This window comes from Eublepharis macularius, chromosome 8, assembly GCF_028583425.1.
Source record: "Eublepharis macularius isolate TG4126 chromosome 8, MPM_Emac_v1.0, whole genome shotgun sequence".
Taxonomy (NCBI): domain Eukaryota; kingdom Metazoa; phylum Chordata; class Lepidosauria; order Squamata; family Eublepharidae; genus Eublepharis; species Eublepharis macularius.
In genome coordinates this window covers 99,381,764-99,402,039 of record NC_072797.1, presented here as the reverse complement: position 1 = coordinate 99,402,039, position 20,276 = coordinate 99,381,764, and the positions used below count along the sequence as shown (strand labels likewise).

The 20,276-nt window shown below is 41.0% G+C and overlaps 1 protein-coding gene across 2 annotated transcripts in view; it reads right to left on the bottom strand.

The window, feature by feature from the left end:
* CEMIP2 (cell migration inducing hyaluronidase 2) overlaps positions 1–20,276 on the bottom strand; it is a 60,657-nt gene that overhangs the window by 39,264 nt on the left and 1,117 nt on the right. The window contains exons 1-3 of one of the 2 annotated variants that reach the window (XM_054987085.1): positions 14,625–14,823; positions 3,243–3,582; positions 305–445 (exon numbers count right to left, since the gene is read on the bottom strand). In XM_054987085.1, the coding sequence (XP_054843060.1) occupies positions 305–445; positions 3,243–3,570 (469 nt within the window). In that variant the 5' untranslated portion in view covers positions 3,571–3,582; positions 14,625–14,823. Of the gene's footprint in view, positions 1–304; positions 446–3,242; positions 3,583–14,624; positions 14,824–20,276 lie in introns of those variants that run through there. The other variant, XM_054987086.1, reaches the window with a different exon arrangement.

Below are 20,276 nucleotides of genomic sequence, written 5' to 3'. Positions count from 1 at the left end.
AAATGCTGTAGGGTTCTAAAGCAAGGATAGTGTTATGTTTTCAAAAAAATCTAACAGGCGCAAAACCAGGCCATTGGTGCACACCATTTAAAATGCTTTGGAAGAAACTGCCTCAGGTAAATAAAAAGAAAATTATGAACTACTACTTAAATTTTTCCTGATGCTCCTTACTCATGCCATCTTTTCCATTAATACTAGCATTTCTACCAACTACAAGTACAAACAATGAGATACAGACCCTCATCCTCACTTTATATGTAAATGCCTCCAAGATATGCTGAATCAATGCAGTTGCTTGACATACCTCCATCCTGTATAACTACAGAGTACACTGTGGCATCCGTAGTCAGACGAAACAAGTCTCCCTGCTTGATTATGACTTTCTTCTCTCTATCGTGGCCAGGATTCCAGTTCTTAAGGCGAGGATTCTGATCTGGACAATTCTCTGCAATATAAAAGCAAACAATTATAGATCAAAGCACCTCAATAGCTGGGAAACTCTTCATAATGGGGATAACAAACTGATGGCTCACTGGTCAGTGACACATTTTTTCTGGCCCACAACAATTCTATCATATTTTTACCAATCTGTGGTAAACGTTTTCCTATTAGGGATCATCATGGATAATAAAAAAAAGAGTTTCAGATAGTTAAAAAGGAAAGAACAAAGATTAATTATACACCAAGTTCTCTCTCTCTCTCTGACTTTTAATGCAATCTTCCAGTTAAGTACACGCATAGACAAAATGGCAGAATACATTTCTGACCACTGCCTGGAGTTTAGAGTGATCCTTATGAACACAGAAATTACCCCTCACCAGTCAATGAATAAATCCAAGCAGACAATCCTCAAACTTTCATTCTCTTGCTGCTTCTGCATTTGCACCAACACTTTCTCATGCACATGACCTCTGTTGTCTAACTAGCAAGTGACTTACTATAATAAGACCACTCCATGTAACTATCAGGCAGTACTTCCACGAAGTCTATGGATCAATACATTCTGCTATCCTTCATCACTATTTCATTTGGAAACATCAGTATTTGTAGCATGTTTCAGCAAAAACATTGTAAGCTCTGCCCAAGTAATCACAAAAAGACTTTCTAAGATTGTTCAACTGATCTCTGTAATTATAGTCATTGCTACCAACTCGTAACAGTTTTTAAAAGCCACTGAAGGAGGACAGGCTGTGGTTCAGTTGAGGAGATTCTGCTTTGCATGCAGAAGGACCCAGGTTCAATTTCCAGCATCTCGAGTTGAAAGGACCAGGCAGTAGGTGATGTGAAAGACCTCTGTCTGAGACGCTGGAGTGCTATTGCCACTCTGAGCGGACAATACTGACCTCGATGGACTGATGGTCTAATTCAGTGTTTCGGAAGGTAATACCGCAACAACAATAGGGTGTTTATATACTGCACTTCTAGACATACTAGAGCAGTGAAGAAAAACAGTGTTATTATTATCTCCATAATACAGCTAGGAAGCTGGAGCTGAGAGGAAAAGCTTATCCAAGACCACGGACTGAGCTCATGGCAGTGGTGAAAGTCAAATCAGCAAACTACTGATTCAAAGCCGAGCCACTTAACCACTATGCTACAGGGCACTTTTTCTTTCTTCATATGTACTAAAACCAGTACATATTGCGTATTAATTTTGGTAGACAGGAAGAGCATTTATATAAATATCGAGTGTTCCAGGACACTTTAATCTTGTTTCAAATCTCAGATATTTTTATGGTTAAAACACCCTCTACTCTACTATCATTTAACTGAGAAACTGAGACTGTCACTCTTTTGATCTTCTGTGTGAAATTATCTTGACAGCTGTTTGTAACGTTCCCATCACCAACCGGAATGATTCAGAGTTACTAGCTCATTAGGTCATCCTGCCCATTCTCTTTTCTCCATTCCTCTTCCCCAGTGAGTCACAATGTTTCCCAACAGTGTGCTTGCCTTTCCTTTGATTCAGTCCCTGTGGATGAGAGTTGTTTCGAATCCCTTTTGGAGCCAATTTTACAAACCAATCCACTAGGCTTTTAGGAATTGCTTCCAGTTTAGATTTGTGCAAATAAAATACGTTCATCACTACTACTGAGTGCCTCTTCTACCTACTTCTTTCTTACCACAACAACAGATATTATACAAACCTTTAGCACCTTGGTACACATCTGGATAAAGTCACATGTACAGATGTGTAATATATAGCTTGACTCTGGTGCTGATGCATGTATAAGTTTCTCAGAAACAAGTACGGGATATCAGACAATAGCAGGATTTTTAGATACAGAGAAATAAGCACACTCATCATAATTGTGGCTTAAACTGCCAGAAACAGCATGTTACACTTCATAGAACTTTGGTACTATGAAGTCAGGATTATTCATATGTTGCAATCCTTTAACTATAATATGTTACATGTCATACATCCCTCAGTCCTAATGGTTTCCAGCAGTGTTTGATGATATCTGCATTCTACTTTATTCTCATTTTTCATCTATCTGAAGATATGTATTTCACTCTGGCATACATCCCAAACATTTATCTTTAAGCACATGAAGTTAGGTAGATGTCAATCACTAATGCAGATATAATGGTTAAAACTAAGTTACTGAACATTAAAACACTACTGAACATTTTATAACAACATTTTCAAACTATTTAAATCAATATTTAAAATGGTACTAAAGCAATTCAAAAATATGGACACTCACACAATACAAAGAGCAGGGGGGAAGGCCAATAACAGATATTGGGGGTATGGCAGACAACACAAAAAAACCCTTTATTTGTTAAACTACATCAGACTTGGCAATTATTCAGAATTTAACACCTTAATACAGTCTGTCTTGACATAAACCTTCTTTATTCATCAGGTAATCTGTACAGAACGAACAAACAATAAAGTGGAGGCATCTGGAAGCAGCATAAGGACACACCTCTGTAGATGTCAGTATGAGTGGGATAATCCACCTAGCAAAACTTAAGTGGTAGGGATCCTGAGTTAATGGCCTTATGCACATTTAACTGGATGTGTCTGAGAACTGTTTACACATTCTGCCCAGTGCATGGAGGTGAGCTTGACCAAGTTTGACAGGCATAATCCCATTACTCCACTGCACATTCATTCAACACAGATTACCTGACCTGTGAACAAGACTAAAGTGATACCAGCTTGCACTAGGCTTCCTTTTAAAGAAATAGGTGTAAAAGCAAGTTAGGTGTTTTAAACATAAATAACTCACCATCAGGAGCATATTTTGACGCTATTCCCAAAATAACTGCAAGTGCAACAAAAAATGAAAAGCTAGACACGGCAAAGCAAATGAGTGTATTTTTGTGTCTTTTCTTCCTGCTAGCTTCTGCTTGACGACGTTGCTCATCCGAGGATGCTACTGTCGCATGAGCTTCCTGTCTTGCAGAGGTAAATTTGGCTGAAGCCTGGCTCTTTGGAGGGGGTGGAGGACGAAAAGGGACAATTCTTCCTGGGACATATCCTGAAGATTTATGGCTGCTTCCATTCTGAGGCTGAAGGAAGGCAGGAGAACTCCCCTTGGGATCAATGGCTTGCATGTTACACAGTCACTAGAACAAGAACAAAAGAGTTACAATTTAAAATCCAAGTTGTTAGATAATTCACTTGAATCACACACTTCATTAGTATGTATCCTGCCACTTGCACCATCCTGACTAAGGCAGAGGGAAAATTTTTTGCAAATATTCAGGAACTAAAACAATACGCAAAATTCAGTTGCTCCATGGAAGAAAAATCCATCCTGAACTGCAACATCAGCATTGATGTGCCAATTTCGCAATATATCACTGATGAGCAAAAACCAACAGAATATTAACCAGTTATGGACAAGTATTTCGGCTTTTGCAATTAGAAAACAAGTAATTATATAAAATAAATAGAAGCACATAAAAAATAAATAGAAGCACATATCCAAGTCATGACAACTATGACTACATTTTGATTCATATACCCCCAACCCAACTAAAGCTTGCTACATTAATAAATATAAATGCTTAAGAAATTTAGCAGTCAAGAGTCAGTACTGTTATTCTACTTAGAAAGTGTATATGCCACATCTCCAGGGACCTGGAGGTGGTTAACGATAAGTAAGAAAACAACTGAAAATTCAAACCAATACATTTCAACAAAACTAACAGCAGCAGCAACACTCTGACAGCCAAAAACCCAATAGGGCCTCAGCAGCAGTCTAAAGACCATCTCTGTCAGCTCAGGCAGGAAGACTGATGTGCAGAAGAATGGGCAGCTTACCAAGAGAACTTCTATTCTGTCCTTAGTCCTTTGCAACAGGTACATACACTCAAAACTGGGGCTCTCGCTGACAAAGAATGCCACAAAAGCCCGAGGCACCACAGCCACTCCCCCCTCCCCACCCCACCAAGCTAGGCTGGTGCTGCACTCAGAAACACAGAGAGCACAATTGGGAGAGTTCTATCTACCCATTCCTCTTCGCCCAACCAAAGCACACCAGGTCAGCTTCCAGGTCTGACTGGTAGTTAAAGATATTACACTTAACCGGACTGTTGAAAACTGAAAAACAGACTGTTAGATCAGCAGATAACTCTGTAAGTGGATTGCCTGCATCCTGTTCAAGCAACTCATATGATGCTGGGATTGTGTAACAGAGAATGGGATTTACATGACCTCTCTAGGCTTTGTCACTTTTTTTAGTTGTCGGGTAAAATGCATAGGGAAGTGAGGACCCAGAAAAGAACCTGGAAAAATTCTGGGAGAGAAAAATGGGAAAATTTGGGGAATATTGAAAAGAAACTCCATGCAATACTTTTTGAGTTTAGAATGAAGAAAATGTGAGGTTTTTCACATTCAAAACACATAAAAATGTAGTCCATTTATCTATAGTTGTTGGGGATGCTGTGCTGCATATTCATCATGTTAGATGGACTGAACGTGGGATATGAAGCCTGGACAAGCCCCAATTCTTGTAGACGGTTCAGGCTTGTACGTGTTATAGTTGCCTTCTTTTGTTAATATCATTTAAATTTTGCTGTCATTTAAATTATTATTTTAAATTTGAATAGGAAAAATCTCTGGAATTTTTTTTCTGGAAAACCCACATCACTGACAGTACTTGAAAAAACCTCCTATGAAACGTTTTATCTTTCTGAGTAAGAAATACCTTATCCTACAAAGCATTTCACTCATTACAAATCTACAACACAAAGTCTGAGAACTAATTTTGGGAAGCAGAGGGGGGGAAATCCTCTTTTATATTGTAAACATATACAGTATTTTCAAGATTTTTGTTTATATGTAAATTTTAGCAACTATGTGTTTTATGCTAATACATTATCAAAGACTTAATTGTTCTCAGTGTTATAAAGTTTAGCATACTATCCAAACATGCTAGCAGTCATACCAATTGTGAGTCCTTTGAGAGAGCTTCTATCCAAATTCTGATTTTTCACAAACTTACTCTGATTTTTTCATACTTTCAATGTTTACTTTTTCCTACTTCTCAGATGGCAAAAACTGGAGACACATGTACTATGGCAGCATAGGATGCAGCAGTTCACAACTCTTTCTCAAGTATTAGGCATACTTTATATATATGCGGATATTATTAATAATGCATTTCATTTTGTTAATTCAGTTTTTAAAAGTTTTGGTTTCATAGGAAAGTATTGCACATATTTCAAGTATTTCTAGAAATTTTACACCTCTAGAGATGCAGACCGATTACTACAAAATGCATCTGATGTAACAAGCGTGCCACAGGCCTTTGTGCGCTTCACATCACTTGCATCTCAATTTCAGAAGAATGGCCCAATGCTAATTTGTTGCAGCAAAATGTGCCTTGGCCTCTCGTGCCACTGCAGACTAGTGGATGCAAAGTTCATACCACTTTTCTCAAAACCTAAAGCAAGAGATATCCTGACAATCCTCCAAATCAAGTTTTTAGTAAGCAGCAATGGACTTCTGTAGTGAATGTATACTTGACTAGATTAAACTAAAATCTAGTGCAGTGTGTTAGGGCAGCAAACCTAGAAGAAGATAAATCAGTATTTCCCATAAAAACCAACAAAAAACAATTTAACATCTTAAATCTTAACAAGAAATAAAGAAGATTTTTTTTAAGCGGTGAAGTTTGCTATGGCGCCAGTTTCAGGATGAAAAAATATTATTATGCCTCAGAGGACACAGTATTCTTTCAGGCATGAAAGCAAAGAGAAGAATGAAACATTAGAAGGAGTAAGAACAATGCAGGGCAGAAAGCATGCTGAAGCACTCTATGTTCCTTGCACCTGTCCCTGTGCCATATAAAACTCCATGGGCAAAATGGACAGCCCCACAGCACATGGACAAAGTGTCTTTAAAGGATTTCTTTTGTTCTAAATATGAAACATAAAGCTGACAGAATTGATGGAATAGCCAGTAATCGTTTGAACAGGATTGTATTTTTCAAGTTTAAGAACATAGCTTCTTGTCCTCAGCAGACACACTTCCATCTGCGACAGATGCTGATCATAGAACAGGATAGAACTTATTGCTATGCAAATGCTGGTGCTTCTTTGGAATCTGCAGATGAGGAATAGTAAAGAGCCAAACCTCATGAAATAAATTAATTAGAATACCTACAGTGACCAATTGTTGTACTTAAAAAAACCATTGCTTATTATTTCTTTTACCCATATGAGAACTATTTAGAACAGTTACCAATTTTTAATTTTAAAAAGATTCAAACAACGCTAAATATGCCCAACGTCAAATTTGTGACAATGCTTTCTTTCATACAATGTCACATTTCTAAATTCTTTATTTTTGTCTGTCTAGATGTACGCAGCCTGCCAGTTAAGAAGTGAACCCATAAATTCAACAGGATATGGATTGTATGTTCTGCCTGCTTTATCCCTGAATAAAGACATTGGTCTTCTAGCCTTTTCAAAGAATGGATTGATCTCATGGGGGTGGGGGAGTCAGGCTATTCAGGGCCCCGCTTATGGGATCAAGTTTCCAAATTCCACTTTGCAAGACAAATGCCATTAGAGGAAGAAAGGATGTGAGCCATAACAAAGAGCCCCGAGACTACTCCAGTAAGTAAGAAAGAATGCCCTAGTGGCTGGTACCATCATTCCATGAAATTTGCATGCTTTAATATAATAGCTGCTTTCTGTGGTAGGCATAATTGCCTAATGTTGCCATTATTAAATAAGTTGCTTTTTTAAAAGTTTCTATTCCCTCTCACCTGTCTTTCTATAGTTTTGAGGCTTAATAATTACATTTTCATATCAATCGGTACTGTATCATATTATATATCAATAAAAATCTAAGTCAGCATCAATGTCCTTATGCAGCTGCTTTGACAGCATATTTATATTTTGGCTAAGAAAATAATGAAACATTTACTTGCTGGATCATTAATCTCAACTTAACAAGCATTTTTTAAAATCAAAATTCATTTTACATGTCATGCAAAATGGTGAACATATATATATTCTACTTTCACTTTCTTCTAAGTAAGGACACAGAACATCCAAAGTTGGTGCAGTGAAAACAATAAATGGTATCCCGTTCAATCAGCGGCATGTAAAAACGAGAGAAGATGTATGCAGAAAGGGACACACCTTCACCCTACCTAATTTCACCCTCAGGTTACTGAAATTCCAGGGTGGGGTGGAGATTAATTAGGATTGACACACTTGTCTTCCAATACTAATTAATTCTTCTCTCCACCAAGGCCAAAGACTCTTCGTTCCAGAGTCCTTCAAAAGCACAACTCATCCCAAACAGGGGGAGAAGGCTGGAGCAAGACGCTTCCCCCACACATACTTGCCCTTGTCCTTCCACCTCCGCCCTTTAACTGACTTGCAACTTCTTAAAACATTCTGTGGGCTCTTAGGTACAATGAACATGCTCAGGCTTTTTGAGGTTTTCTTCTTTTCTTTAATTTGCAGACTAATTGTAGAAACAAGGGCTATTTATTTTGCTGCCTGACTAACAGGCACAGGACCATCAGGTTTGCTACTCAGTATCGAAACATTTATTTATTTATTTATTTATTTATTTATTTATTTATTTATTTATTTATTTATTTATTTATTTATTTATTTATGCAATGTATATGCCGCCCATCCCCAGGGGCTCTGGGCGGTGAACAGTTAAAATTGATAAACACAAAAACTAAAATCAATATACAAATAATAAAACATGGAACAGGAAGGGAAATAATAAGAAAACTAGTAATTTTTACCAGGACTTGATGACTCAAGGGCATCCTTGATTTACTTCAGGAAAAAAAAATAGAAGTTTTTCTTTTATAACTTGTAAGTTTGTAAGTACCATAAAGATTAGGCAGTTGAGAGAGTGAGAACCTCTTAAATTCTTACTAGGCCACAGAACTTACTGGGCTCTGTAACAATGAATAATATTATTTATCCCTTTGGTATACAAGACAAGGCATGGTTTTTCTGTGTGTGTGTGTGTTATGTGCCATCAAGTTGCCTCCAACCTATGTTGACCCTGTGAATGAAAGACCTCCAAAACATCCTATCATTAACAGACTTGCTCAGATCTTGCAAACTAGAGGACGGTGTGGCTTCTTTTATTGAGTCAAGCCATCTAGTTTTAAGTATTCCACTTTTCCCAGCATTATTGACTTTTCCAGAGAATTTTGTCTTCTCATGATGTGACCAAAGTACTATAGCCTCAGTTTTGTCATTTTAGCTTCTATGGAGAATTCTCTAGGACTATATTATCCAAGTAGGAGAATGGCTTGCAATAATCCACTCCTGCAAAGGTGACACTACAACAGGTTATCTCTGCTCACTCAACAGGTATTAAATGCCGTACAAAATTGTTCCTGATCAACAGCAACCATTTAAATGCATAGCTCTTAGAAAGAATCAGTGTTTAAAAACTGTTGACTCTTCAGAGCTAGCCCATACAAGAAGCACAAATTCTTCCTATTTGCTGAGAAGCCTTTAAGTAGCTTCTGTATTCAACAGTGTTGCTGAACTTTGTAAAAATATTGAATTTCATATGATTTATGACTTTTACTCATTCTAGCCAAAAACTTCATGTTTTTGCACAAACTTTCTTTGGATAGGTCAACTAGCTTTCATCTTCTAACACTGCTCTGGACAAAAGCCACTAAATGTAACTGTTACCCAAAATAAATAGTGTTCTTTACAGATCTGGTACGGGGGGGGGGTTAAATAGTCTCCCCTTGGGGGTAGCACAAAGTATGCCACCAGCTGCTAAGAAAAAAACAACCCACCAGCCTTTCATTAAGTATTTCCCTTTGGCAGTAAAGGAACAGAACAACAGTAAAGGCATCAGGGAGAAAGTAAGAAAATATATTTTCACCACTGTTATCTTTATACAAAGGTCAGGTTTTTTATTTACAGAAAGGCAAAAACTGCGAACACTACTATACATGATAATTTACAAAGTACCAGTGGGGGAAGCATAAAAAAATCCAAGGGGCTACTGAACTAATTAACTAAGGCATATGCAGAGTATGAAGTTTTTACACACACACACACACACACACACACAATTTTTTGCCCGCCTCAGGGTCTATTTGTCCCCGCTTTTTGGTTAAAGATGCAAGTTTGTGGCCACTGTATTTTCTAAAACCTCCATGACTTATGCCACTAACAAAATTTAATCTACGCTGTTTCAGAAGCTAAAAATTCAACCCTTTGGGAAACTGGTGTTTTGATTTGTTGATTGTGATATACCCTTATGCAAAAGTTAGTGATGTAAAATGACATGTTGCCCTTTCAGATGTAGAAGTGGTTCTCAGCCTATTTACCAGTGGCAACAACAGAAGAAACGTGAAAAAGTTAGACCCTCCTTCCAAAACTGAATGGCTCTACCATGTGTGGAATACTGTCTTATTAAATAAATCACAGTATTATCAAAAGGCCCAGAATAGAGTAGCAGTTTAGCAAACCTCCAGCTGGGGCCTGGAGTTCTCTCAGAATTACAACTGGGTTCCATACAGCAGATATCCACTTCCCTGGAGCGAGAAGCAACTTTAGAGAGCAGGCTCTGGGGCACAGCATCTCCGCTGACCTCCCTCCCCAAACCTCATCATCCCTAGGCACCGCCCCCCCCCCCCCAATCCCCAGGAATTTCCCAAGACAGAAGTGGCAACTTTAGCACAGAGAAGTAAGTTTCAATGTTCAGATAAATTTATTAAGCTTCGTTTATAATGTCTTGGAATAATAAGGTAAGAGAGAAAGTGCTCCCTTATGTATTTTAGGAGTTATTATAATGCCTCTTTTATTCCATCTGTTATATACTGAAAATCCAATTTTAAAAGACCCAGACTTGTAATGATATGAAATAGCTACTGAGAAGCTCAAAAATCCTATCCTTCCTTAAAGGAAGATATAACAGTTCCCCCCCCCAAAAATAGCAAATAAATATATACTCAGTAAAATCCAACAAAGCTGCACAGAAGGTTTGCACAAGAGATTTAAACCATACACAATGACTCCTTTGTTACACTTGGATAAAATTTCATATAAAAACACTTTTATAAAGCTTTCCTACACACATACACAGAGAACAGATTTAGGAACAATAAGCTGTGCTCTCAGCTGTGCTGGCCAATGACTCCAATCCTTGGCTTAGTATTGCAGGCACTTAATAATTCCAGTCCTAGATACAAGCCCACTAATAGCAAGGACACTTGCACATGTGAATAATGATCAGAGAGGATTGACATCAGTAGCTTTAGTAAACTTGTTATCTGAAGCATCCTTATAGAATGCCATATTTTAACACACAAGTCATATACCTAAAAACACAGACCAGAGATGGAGCCCTCCCTAACGGCTGCTTCTCCTATCCTTCACACTGCTCTCCTCTTTTTCATTGCCAACTTCTCATGTTCTTGCCTTCCCAAGTCCCCAACTTGCAACTTTAATGGGGAGGGGAGACATTTGGCTTTTGGAAACTGTGCAGGGGATGGAGAAAGGAGTCTCCATCCCTCGGCACTGCCGTCTCAAGCAAGATTGGGTCCCTATGGAGATTTTAAACATTAAGAACAAGATCTGGTGGACTCAAGGATGAGGTGTTGCTTCGTTTGGTCCTAGCATCTACCTTTCTCAAGCATGATGGCTCTTACCCAGTGATAAAGAACCATGTATAGCTTCTAAATTTAGATGGAAACTAGTGGTACTTTCACAGCTTGTACCACACTAAGTCCCTTGCACAGTACTGAGGTTGAAAACTAAGACATTTGTATGTGGTTTACCTGCATGTTTCTTAGTTGAAAAAAGAACACATGCTGACATGGGTGATGAATGTAACCATTTGTGCCATCTCAGTAAGCAAAATATAACATTATGTTATATATACACATTTTCCTGTGTTGAATAGTTTAAAAAGGTAAAGGTGCAAGCACTGAGTCATTACTGACCCATGGGGGGACGTCGCATCACATCATTTTCTTGGCAGACTTTTTGAATAGTTCTCTCTGTAGAAAAATCACAGGTGAAGCTGCTTCTAGAAGAACCAACTGCACATGCATGTTGATTGAGAAACATGTCCTGATGGTTACTAGAGTGAGTTTCTTAGAATTGGGGGGGGGGGGTAGAGGGAGTAATGGAGAAAAAGAGGATGGTCAAAGGCCGGAATGTAACCTCCATATGCAAAGGCTGTGTACTTCAGAGTGTCACTTGCTTAGGGTTCATAGTGAGGGCAGCTGTGCCCTTTGTGTGACATTTGTTGGTTTTTTTAAAAACATATGATTGGCTGCTATACAAAATGGAATGCTGGACTAGATGAGCAGCAGAAAATCCTCAGGTTGCCCTGGATGTGTCACCATACCAAGTCAATTTTGATTTATGGGTCACCGTACCAAGAAGGAACCACCACTACAGACTGACAAGGTTGGGACTGGCCATCAACCGTCCCTTATGTCATATCAAAAACATTTATGTGCTCTAAAAAAAGGTACACTTCCTAGGATTTACTTTTTCATCTCTTTCCCTTAAAATCTATGATGTTGATCATGCCCACATGCTGAATGGAAATATCACCACAACTTGAAGTGAAAAGGACATCTGAATATCCTTAGTGATTCTATTGCAGCTTCTGAGTTTGCCAAAAATTTAAAAACATGTCAGCTCAGAAGAAAATGCTTAAGAATGTTGCCTAGGGCTAGTTTCAAAAAGCAAGCTTGCTGGTTTCACCCACTACTTTCCCACTGCCTTGCTTTATACTGGTTAATTTAATATAATCATACCATAATATATTATACTAACATTATAAAAATTCTTCTACTTCTTCCCTACGATACTGTTCATCATAGAAGATAAAGATAAATACGAACACCAGATCAATCTAATAAAGCTTTGATCCTTGTATGTGGCTTTGAGTTTTAATACTTAGAAAGGAAAAGCAACTCAAATACTGTTCAAATAAAACACCATAACTGAATTTGTGAGTTTTGTTTAGTTTAGGCAAGAATCCTGGTACAGATAATTTTCTGTTACATGTAACATTCCTTACTTATTAAGCATTCTGAATTTATCATCATGATTCACGTTTAACACCACAGAAACTCAGTGTACATTTCTTTGATTGTTAACCTTTTCTTTAACCTGATGGAATTCAATTCTGTGTGTGCACACAGCCCTACAGATAAAGAATGGCTTGTTAAGTTTGAAAGGTTGAGAGGGCAGCAAGAGAGAGAAGAAACCAGAACAAGTGTTTTGCACCATGCTCATTGTCATAACCACTGTATACATAAAGCTGCCTTATACTTGGTCCAGCCTCTACTGGGGCTCTCCAAATTCTCAGGGAAAGATCTTTCTCTGATACAAAATATATAAATATATACAAAGCTTCACCAAGTCCCATGTGGCTAGAGATGCAGAGACAGAACCAGGGATATTCTGTGGGCAAAGCATGCATGCTACCCTAAACCAGCAACCCTCCCCATTAAAACTTCTCCTTGTTGCATACATCTTGTGGAGAAGGCAACCTAAAGAAGTTAGAAAATATTTAACAGCTGCTACAATCCCTTTATTTAAAGGAATGTCACATTTCTAATATAATGGACCAACTTTTTAGAACCAATTATAATACACACTTCTATTTTGCAAATCGCCCAGCAGCATCTCAAGAGTAAATAGCTGTTTTGGCTACGATCCTGATTTTGGCTGAAGATGCCTAGAATTGGATCTGGGACTTTTCAAATGCACAGTATGCACTTTACTTAACTATAATCCCTCTCCCCATACAATCAATAAAATCTGTAAGTACAATATTGAGCAACTCACTAAGCAACCTGACAGCAATGACATAGCAGTTTACAGCATACTAACCAAGAGGAAGAAAAGAGTGTAGGAAACTGTGTTTCCAGAAGTGCCAAAATTCTCATATATTTGTGAAAATCCAGAAGACTTCAGTACAAGATGAGAACTTTTGCACTCATGTACACAAACATATTAAGAATTCAGGTTCCTTCAATCCAACACCAACTTTCTGAGAAGTGGTCTGTGAATTTGAAACAAGTAAGATGGTTGTGGTGCACAGAGGAGGGGAGTAATCCTCCAGCTGGAGGGGACACTGGTTGGGAATCCCATTCTGCTTCAGTAACAGATACTCATGCCAGAGAAGCTGATAGGAGCTTAATTCCCTGTAAGAGTTGTCTACATAAGTGATGGGTTGTTTCTTCACAGCACTGTTAGGGGAGTGGGACAGAAAAGGCTAAGAATCTTTCACTTTTCACAAGAGGACAGATAAGGAGGATATCCTTCACATCTGTAATTAGATTTAGCGTGAGAGGTAATGGATAAACTTTATGACATTAGTACTGAGGTTAGTACTTGCTGAGGTGAGAAACTGCTGAAGAACATGACAGCTGCATCCCCTCAGCCCACTTTCTTGAGGCCAAGCAGGTTATGAAGCAGCTGTGAAAAGGGGAGGGGGGAGGACAGGCGAGTTCAGGTCTTTTTTTCTTTTCTCCTTCTCCAGTTCAAAAACCCAGAATAAGCCTTCATAATTTCAAAACACTGCTAAGAGGATGTTATGAAGCAATTCTGAGGAGGAGCAGAAGAACAGGGCAATTCAAGTTAAGGTAAGCAGGGTAATGGCCATTTGGTTTTTTCAACTTGCCAAACTAGCACCTGGAGCAGAGGGATTGTGCGCATGATGCTCGACACCGATGAAGAAGCACAGCACATGACCCCATCCCCCCACTCACTCACAGCCAGGGTAACTACAGAGAAATCGGGGGGGGGGGTCCAAACCCTCCCCCTTTTCTGACTGCAGACTGTAATCTTCTCTGCGGGCACGACGAAGGTGGCCGGTGGGCACTGCAGCTCGTAGAGACTTCTTCCGAGAAGGGGAGAGCAGCTAGAAGAAAGGCAACAATGAACGGCGCAGGGGCTTGAGAAGGGGGGCAAGGCAGGAGATAAAGCGGCTGAGGCGAGGCAGGCGAAAAGAAGTCTAGGTGGGGAAGGAAGCAGAGCGGAAAGCGGCTCGGCGAAGGGGCCGGAGCCAGGGAGAGCTGGAGAGACAGGCGCGGCGCGGCGCGAGGGCTCCTCTGGAGGCGGCGGGGGCGAGAGGCTCTGCGCCTGGGGAGCCGAAGAGCCGGGAGGGCGGCACTCACCGTGGCCTCGAGGACGGGCTGTGGAGGAGGCTGCGGAGAGGGAGGCGCGGTCAGGGCGGAGGGGGCTGAGCCATGCTGCTGCGCCTCTTCTCGCGCCCCGCCAGCCGGCGGCCCGAACTGCTGCCCTTACACAACTGACGCCCCCGGCTGCCTGGTGGGCGAAAAGCTGTGCCCGACGCGACGCCGCACCGCCCAGTCGGCCGCAGGCCCCTCCTCTCCCCAGCGGCGCTCGGCCGGCTTTCTCGGGCATCCCCCTCCTCTCCTTCCCTCGGCGGTGCGGGAGGCGGAGTCCGCCGAGGCGCGGCCCCTTTTCCTGGGCTGCTACTGGGGGAGGAACAGAAGGCAGCCGTGGCTTCACGCCCGTCCCCTGCCCAGCAGGGCCTGGACGGAAGCCACTGCTGGGCTCGGCTGAAACTTTTTGCACGGATGTGCAAGAAAGACTTCGCATCCGCACACCGAGGCCGATTCTCTTTGCGTGCTTTTCCTTTAGTACAGCGCTACGAATGAGTTTAATGGGGCAAGGGCTACAGGATGAAAGCTTTAGGCCGGACTCGGGATAGTTTAAAGACAGGGGAAGTCATTGCAAGAGGGTTCCCTCTTACTTAAGCACGGCTCTTTTGTTCCACGGTTCAAACAAGTTCTGCAGGATTGTGACACAATACAAAAATTTTCAGTTGCTGCTGGAGGTGAAGCTCTCTTCCAGATGTTGAAAGGGGGAAATGTATGTGCTGTTGAAGTAGGTCACTGCTGTTGCCGACGAAAAAGTAGTGCAATAACTTGGGAACAGCTCGATCATTTATGCGACCCCTGCGAGCGCAATGGGACTGGATTGTAAGTTTCTGTAGGTAGGACATATACTGGGAAGCAAGTCTTACTGCCCCTTTATATATGAAGTACAGAATTGCAGCTCCAACGTATTCCAGCGTATTTGGTCTTTGCAAAGAAGGCTGATTATACACAAGGATATAAGCACAATAATAGCCTCTATTTATTTATTTACTTACATGATTTTTAGTCCTCTTTACATGATTTTTAGTCCTCTTTTCTCACAGTCCTCTTTACATGATTTTTAGTCCTATTTACGTGATTTTTAGTCCTCTTTTCTCACAGTCCTCTTTACATGATTTTTAGTCCTCTTTTCTCACAGATACTCAAAAGTGGACTACACAGTGTAAGTCAGTTGGCATATAAACAATGCAATAGGATATTGCAAATACATCATTTGCAAGCAGAAATCTGATACAGAGCTGAAAGAATGCTAAAACAGACCATAAGTAGTTAAACATGACATGTTAATCAGTGCAGAAATTACCTAGTAGGAACATACTTGCATCAATATATAGTACACAGTGGTATAGCCTATGATCCCTATTCCTTTACTGAAGCATCTCTTTAAACCATTTCCTTACAGCCCTATTCCCTGTGTAAGAAAGCCCTCCTGAATAACTGAGTTTTGCATAGCATGCAGAAAATTAGGAGAGTGAGAGCCCTCCTAACCTCATCAGGCAGGCCATTCCATAAGGCGGGGGCCACCACAGTGAATGCACATGTGCAAGGCAGTTATTGATTTTGCCCATTTGCAAGGTGGCACCCACAGAAGGCCCTGTTCAGATGGGTGAAGCTGCCCTGGCAGAGCACAGGAAGAGAGGTGGTCTGGTAGATCTCTAAATCTAACTTCCTCAGTTAAAGGCAGGTGCTGTCAGCCCCCTGGCCTCTGATATAGGCAATTCCTACCTAGGAAAGGGAAGAAACCACTTAGACCTTAGATGTCTGAATGTACAGTCAGAAGTCCAACTATGCTCAACTGAGTTCACTGCAGGGAAGGATAGGATAGCAGCCTCGATGTTGAAGAGCCCACAAGGCTTTTTCCTGCCTTTGCTGCAACAGAATGGTGTGGCATTGACTGGACATTTGAGCCATCTTTTCTATCTGTACTGGAGGGAGCTCTCCCTTCCCATCTCTTCCATGTGACTCTTCCGTGTGAGGAGGTGGCTGCTGCTGCTGCTCTCTTGTCCTGGCTGCCCCCAGCAGTGCAAGGACCTCTGGCAGTTAAACAAGGAAACCACTGACAAAACGTTTTGCTTACTTCTCGAGCTTTGCTGCGTTTGTGGTGCTGGGTCTCCACATTTGGTCACGTGAGCCCAGAGGGTCAGTTTGAGACTACCGGGTGAGCCCCTGACTCAGCAACGCAGCAGGGAATTCCTCTTCTGAGATGGGCCCTGCTGTGATCCATGCATCATCTTAAGAGTGCCTTTTCTTCGTAACTACTGGTTTATTTATGCAAATAGTGTAGATTTAATCAGTTAAATCCATCCATTAAAACTAAGTTCTCATTAAGGTGCCCTTTAAAGATTAAGAATATTTATTCCGGGATAGATTTTGGGGAGTCAGACTGAGCACATCAGATGCACTGGAGAGGAATGCAGGCAAGGGTCTGAGAGTCTTCTGTTTTGTGTGTGTGTCTATACTTTGCCTTTTAAAGGATGAAACTAGGCTGCTGTGTGGGCGTTCTGTCATTCTTTTTGCTGCTGTTCATATGAAGTAATCAGAATCCTACACTGTAGGAGCACAGAAGTCTATAAAATGGCCTTTTATTCCTCCATTGTCATCAATGTACTCAAAATGCTGCTCATTTGAATATCTAAGCCAGGCACACACTGTAGTCCCATAAAAGGATATGATCACTATCCAACATCATCTTATATATTTAAATATTTATATCCTACCTTTCCTCAAGCCATTTTACAAACCATAATGAAAACCATTTCAGTTTAAAACCCAACAACATAAAACCCCTGATTAACCCCTCCTTTCCCCACAAGAGATACCTGCAGTTCATTCCCTTTTCAAAGCCCTGAGTGTGCTTGTGGAATAGTGGTTAGAGTGCCTGACTAGGGTCTAGAAGACGCTGGTTCAAATCTGTGCTCTCCCATGGAAGCTCTCACAGAGATCTTGGGCCAGTCACACACGCTCAGCCTAACCTCACAGGGTTGTTTTTGAGGATAAACTGGAGGGGAGGACAATGATGCAAGCTACTTTGGGTCCCCATGGGGAACAAAGGTAGGGTATAAATAAATAATAACATAATAACATTTGATTTATATACCGCCCTTCAGGACAACTTAATGCCCACTCAGAGCGGTTTACAAAGTATGCTATTATTACCCCACAACAATCACCTTGTGAGGTGGGTGGGGCTGAGAGAGCTCCAGAGAACTGTGATTCGCCCAAGGTCACCCAGCTGGCTTCAAGTGGAGGAGTGGGGAATCAAACCCGGCTCTCCAGATTAGAGTCCCGTGCTCTTAACCACTACACCAAACTGGCTCTCAAAAGTAAAGTAAATAAATTAATAAATATGACCTTGAAGCATCTACTATTTTTTTCTGAAGACAGTGGTATCCACCCACCTACCCCCACCTGAAGAGCTTCTGCAAAGTAGGAGCTACAGTGGAAAAGGCACAGGCCAAACAGGATACCTTAAGTGGGGAACAGCCAGTAGGGGGCAACAGTAGTTGGTGCAGAAGGATATATGGGAGGAGATAAGCCTTTAGATATGTAGGTCCAAGCCTTGGCTTTTAAAGGTCTAACCAGTTCTTTCCCCCTATATTTCACTCATCTGGACAGGACTTTCTGTAGGTCCACCCTGCAAGTGGGCAAAATCAAGTTGCCCACACATACACATTTAGGGTTGCCAGGTGTCCAGTATTCACCAGTAGTTTAGGGGACCATCCAAGGGAAATATTCCCCAAATACTGAACACCTGGCCCCTCCCCTCTGGCAACTGTGTCACCCAGCCCAGGCCCTGGTCTTCCTGCATGGCACCAGCACGAGTGAGCTACCCAGATGTGCAGGTTTTTTTTACTGCTGCCTTCTGTTACATCCTCCCTGACCTGCCGCAATCTCTGAGCTCCTGAAGGAAAACCAAGCCAGGTGGATTTTTGAAAGAATCTCTCCAGTAGAACGGCTGTTCTTTGTAAGAAAATCCACTCAGCTTGGTTTTCCTTCAGGAGCTCAGAGATGGGGGTGTAACAGAAGGCAGCCGGAAAAAAGCTGCATGTGAGAAAAAATCAGCAGTGTGATTCCCTGCCGGAAGAAAAACAATGGGAGGGATTGGGAATCTCTCTCACATGTAAAAAAACCTTGGCTTTTGTCCTGCCTCCTGTTACGTTGTCCCCTCCCCATCACGAGCTCCTGGAGGATTTTTGACAGAGAGAGAGAGAGAGAGAGAGAGAGAGAGAGAGTCCCTCCAGTTGCAATTCTTTCCAGCTGAGAATCACATCAGGCAGCTGGGGTTTTTTTTAAAGGCTACCCCTCCAGGTAAGTTTGCGCGACCTGACACATGAAGATCACGTGTCTAGCATCTCATGTAGTTTGGCCATAAGACTGGAAGTAGATGCTTATCAACAATGCAATAAAGAGAAAAGGCTAGTTCCATAAAATTGTATTGGTTCCAGGATTTAGAAAATAACAATGATTGGAAATGCCATCCTTTTAAGGGTTCCCATAGGCTTAAATTTCATGGTATTTTGACATGGCAAACTAAGCACAAGATGATTTTTAGTATATAATTTCTACACAGTGACTTCTGTATTTGCATGACCGATCATGCAATGAGTGAGCGCTTGTATTTACCATACAAGTGCAAATGACATGAAAATCAGCTAATTGGAGAACTACAAGAATATTTTAAATATTTCCATTTTCTTAGTTTTGAGGAAATTCAGTTATTTTAGTCATTATAGCAGTTTTTCTTACTTCTCTATTTTCCTAAGCAGATGGCAGGGTTTGTAACCCTAAACTTAACCTGAGTTCTAACAGAGGAAACACAGTGTTTTATTTGGGTAACACTTCTAATGTATCCACATCAAGGTTCAATGAAAAATTCCAAGCATGTATGGATGGCCTCTTGTAAATCCTGATCTATAAAGGCTTGGGTGATGATGACCAAAACTTGGAGGGCATCAACATAGTCCAATGGCTGATTGACCCCTTATATTATCCAATCCAGTACACACATATCCTCCACACACTAGTAACAATAACAATCATAGTTCCAGGAGTCCGTTGAACCCCTGCTTGCTATGATTTTTTAAAAAGAGGAAATACAGCTTTACAGCCTGCATTTGGTGGGATCTACATTTTGTGGATCTACAAAAGCCTTCTTCGTGTTGCATATGTGCAAATATTATCAGAAACCATATCAAGTGTGGCTTCCAGGAGGCAGTTTATGTAAACTTGGGTATGCCCAGACAGCATTAAGAACAATGGAGTGGAGGTTCATGGGGAGTTTTCTTGCGTCTCCAGCAGCTTCTGTGGTTTCAGTTGAACCTCACTGAGAGCAAGTGAAGCTGTGAGATCTGAACTTGCAGGGCACAGAGACATTCTCTGCCCTGTGCTTGAAATGTGAGGAGCATCTTTTGAGTGAGAGTTACAATTGGTGCTTCAATGAGAACTAAAAAAAGAATCCCAGCCCAGCACCATCGGTGTGATTGATTTGGTGCCTGCTTTTAAGAAAAATTAGGAATGTGAGGAGATTGTGCATCTTCTATGCCTTATCTGTTAGTCATATGCCATGGATTGGTTAAAGTGGGGAGCATTGGCCAAAGACTTGCTATCTGGATTTGGACCCATATTTTTTTCCTCAGTCTCTGT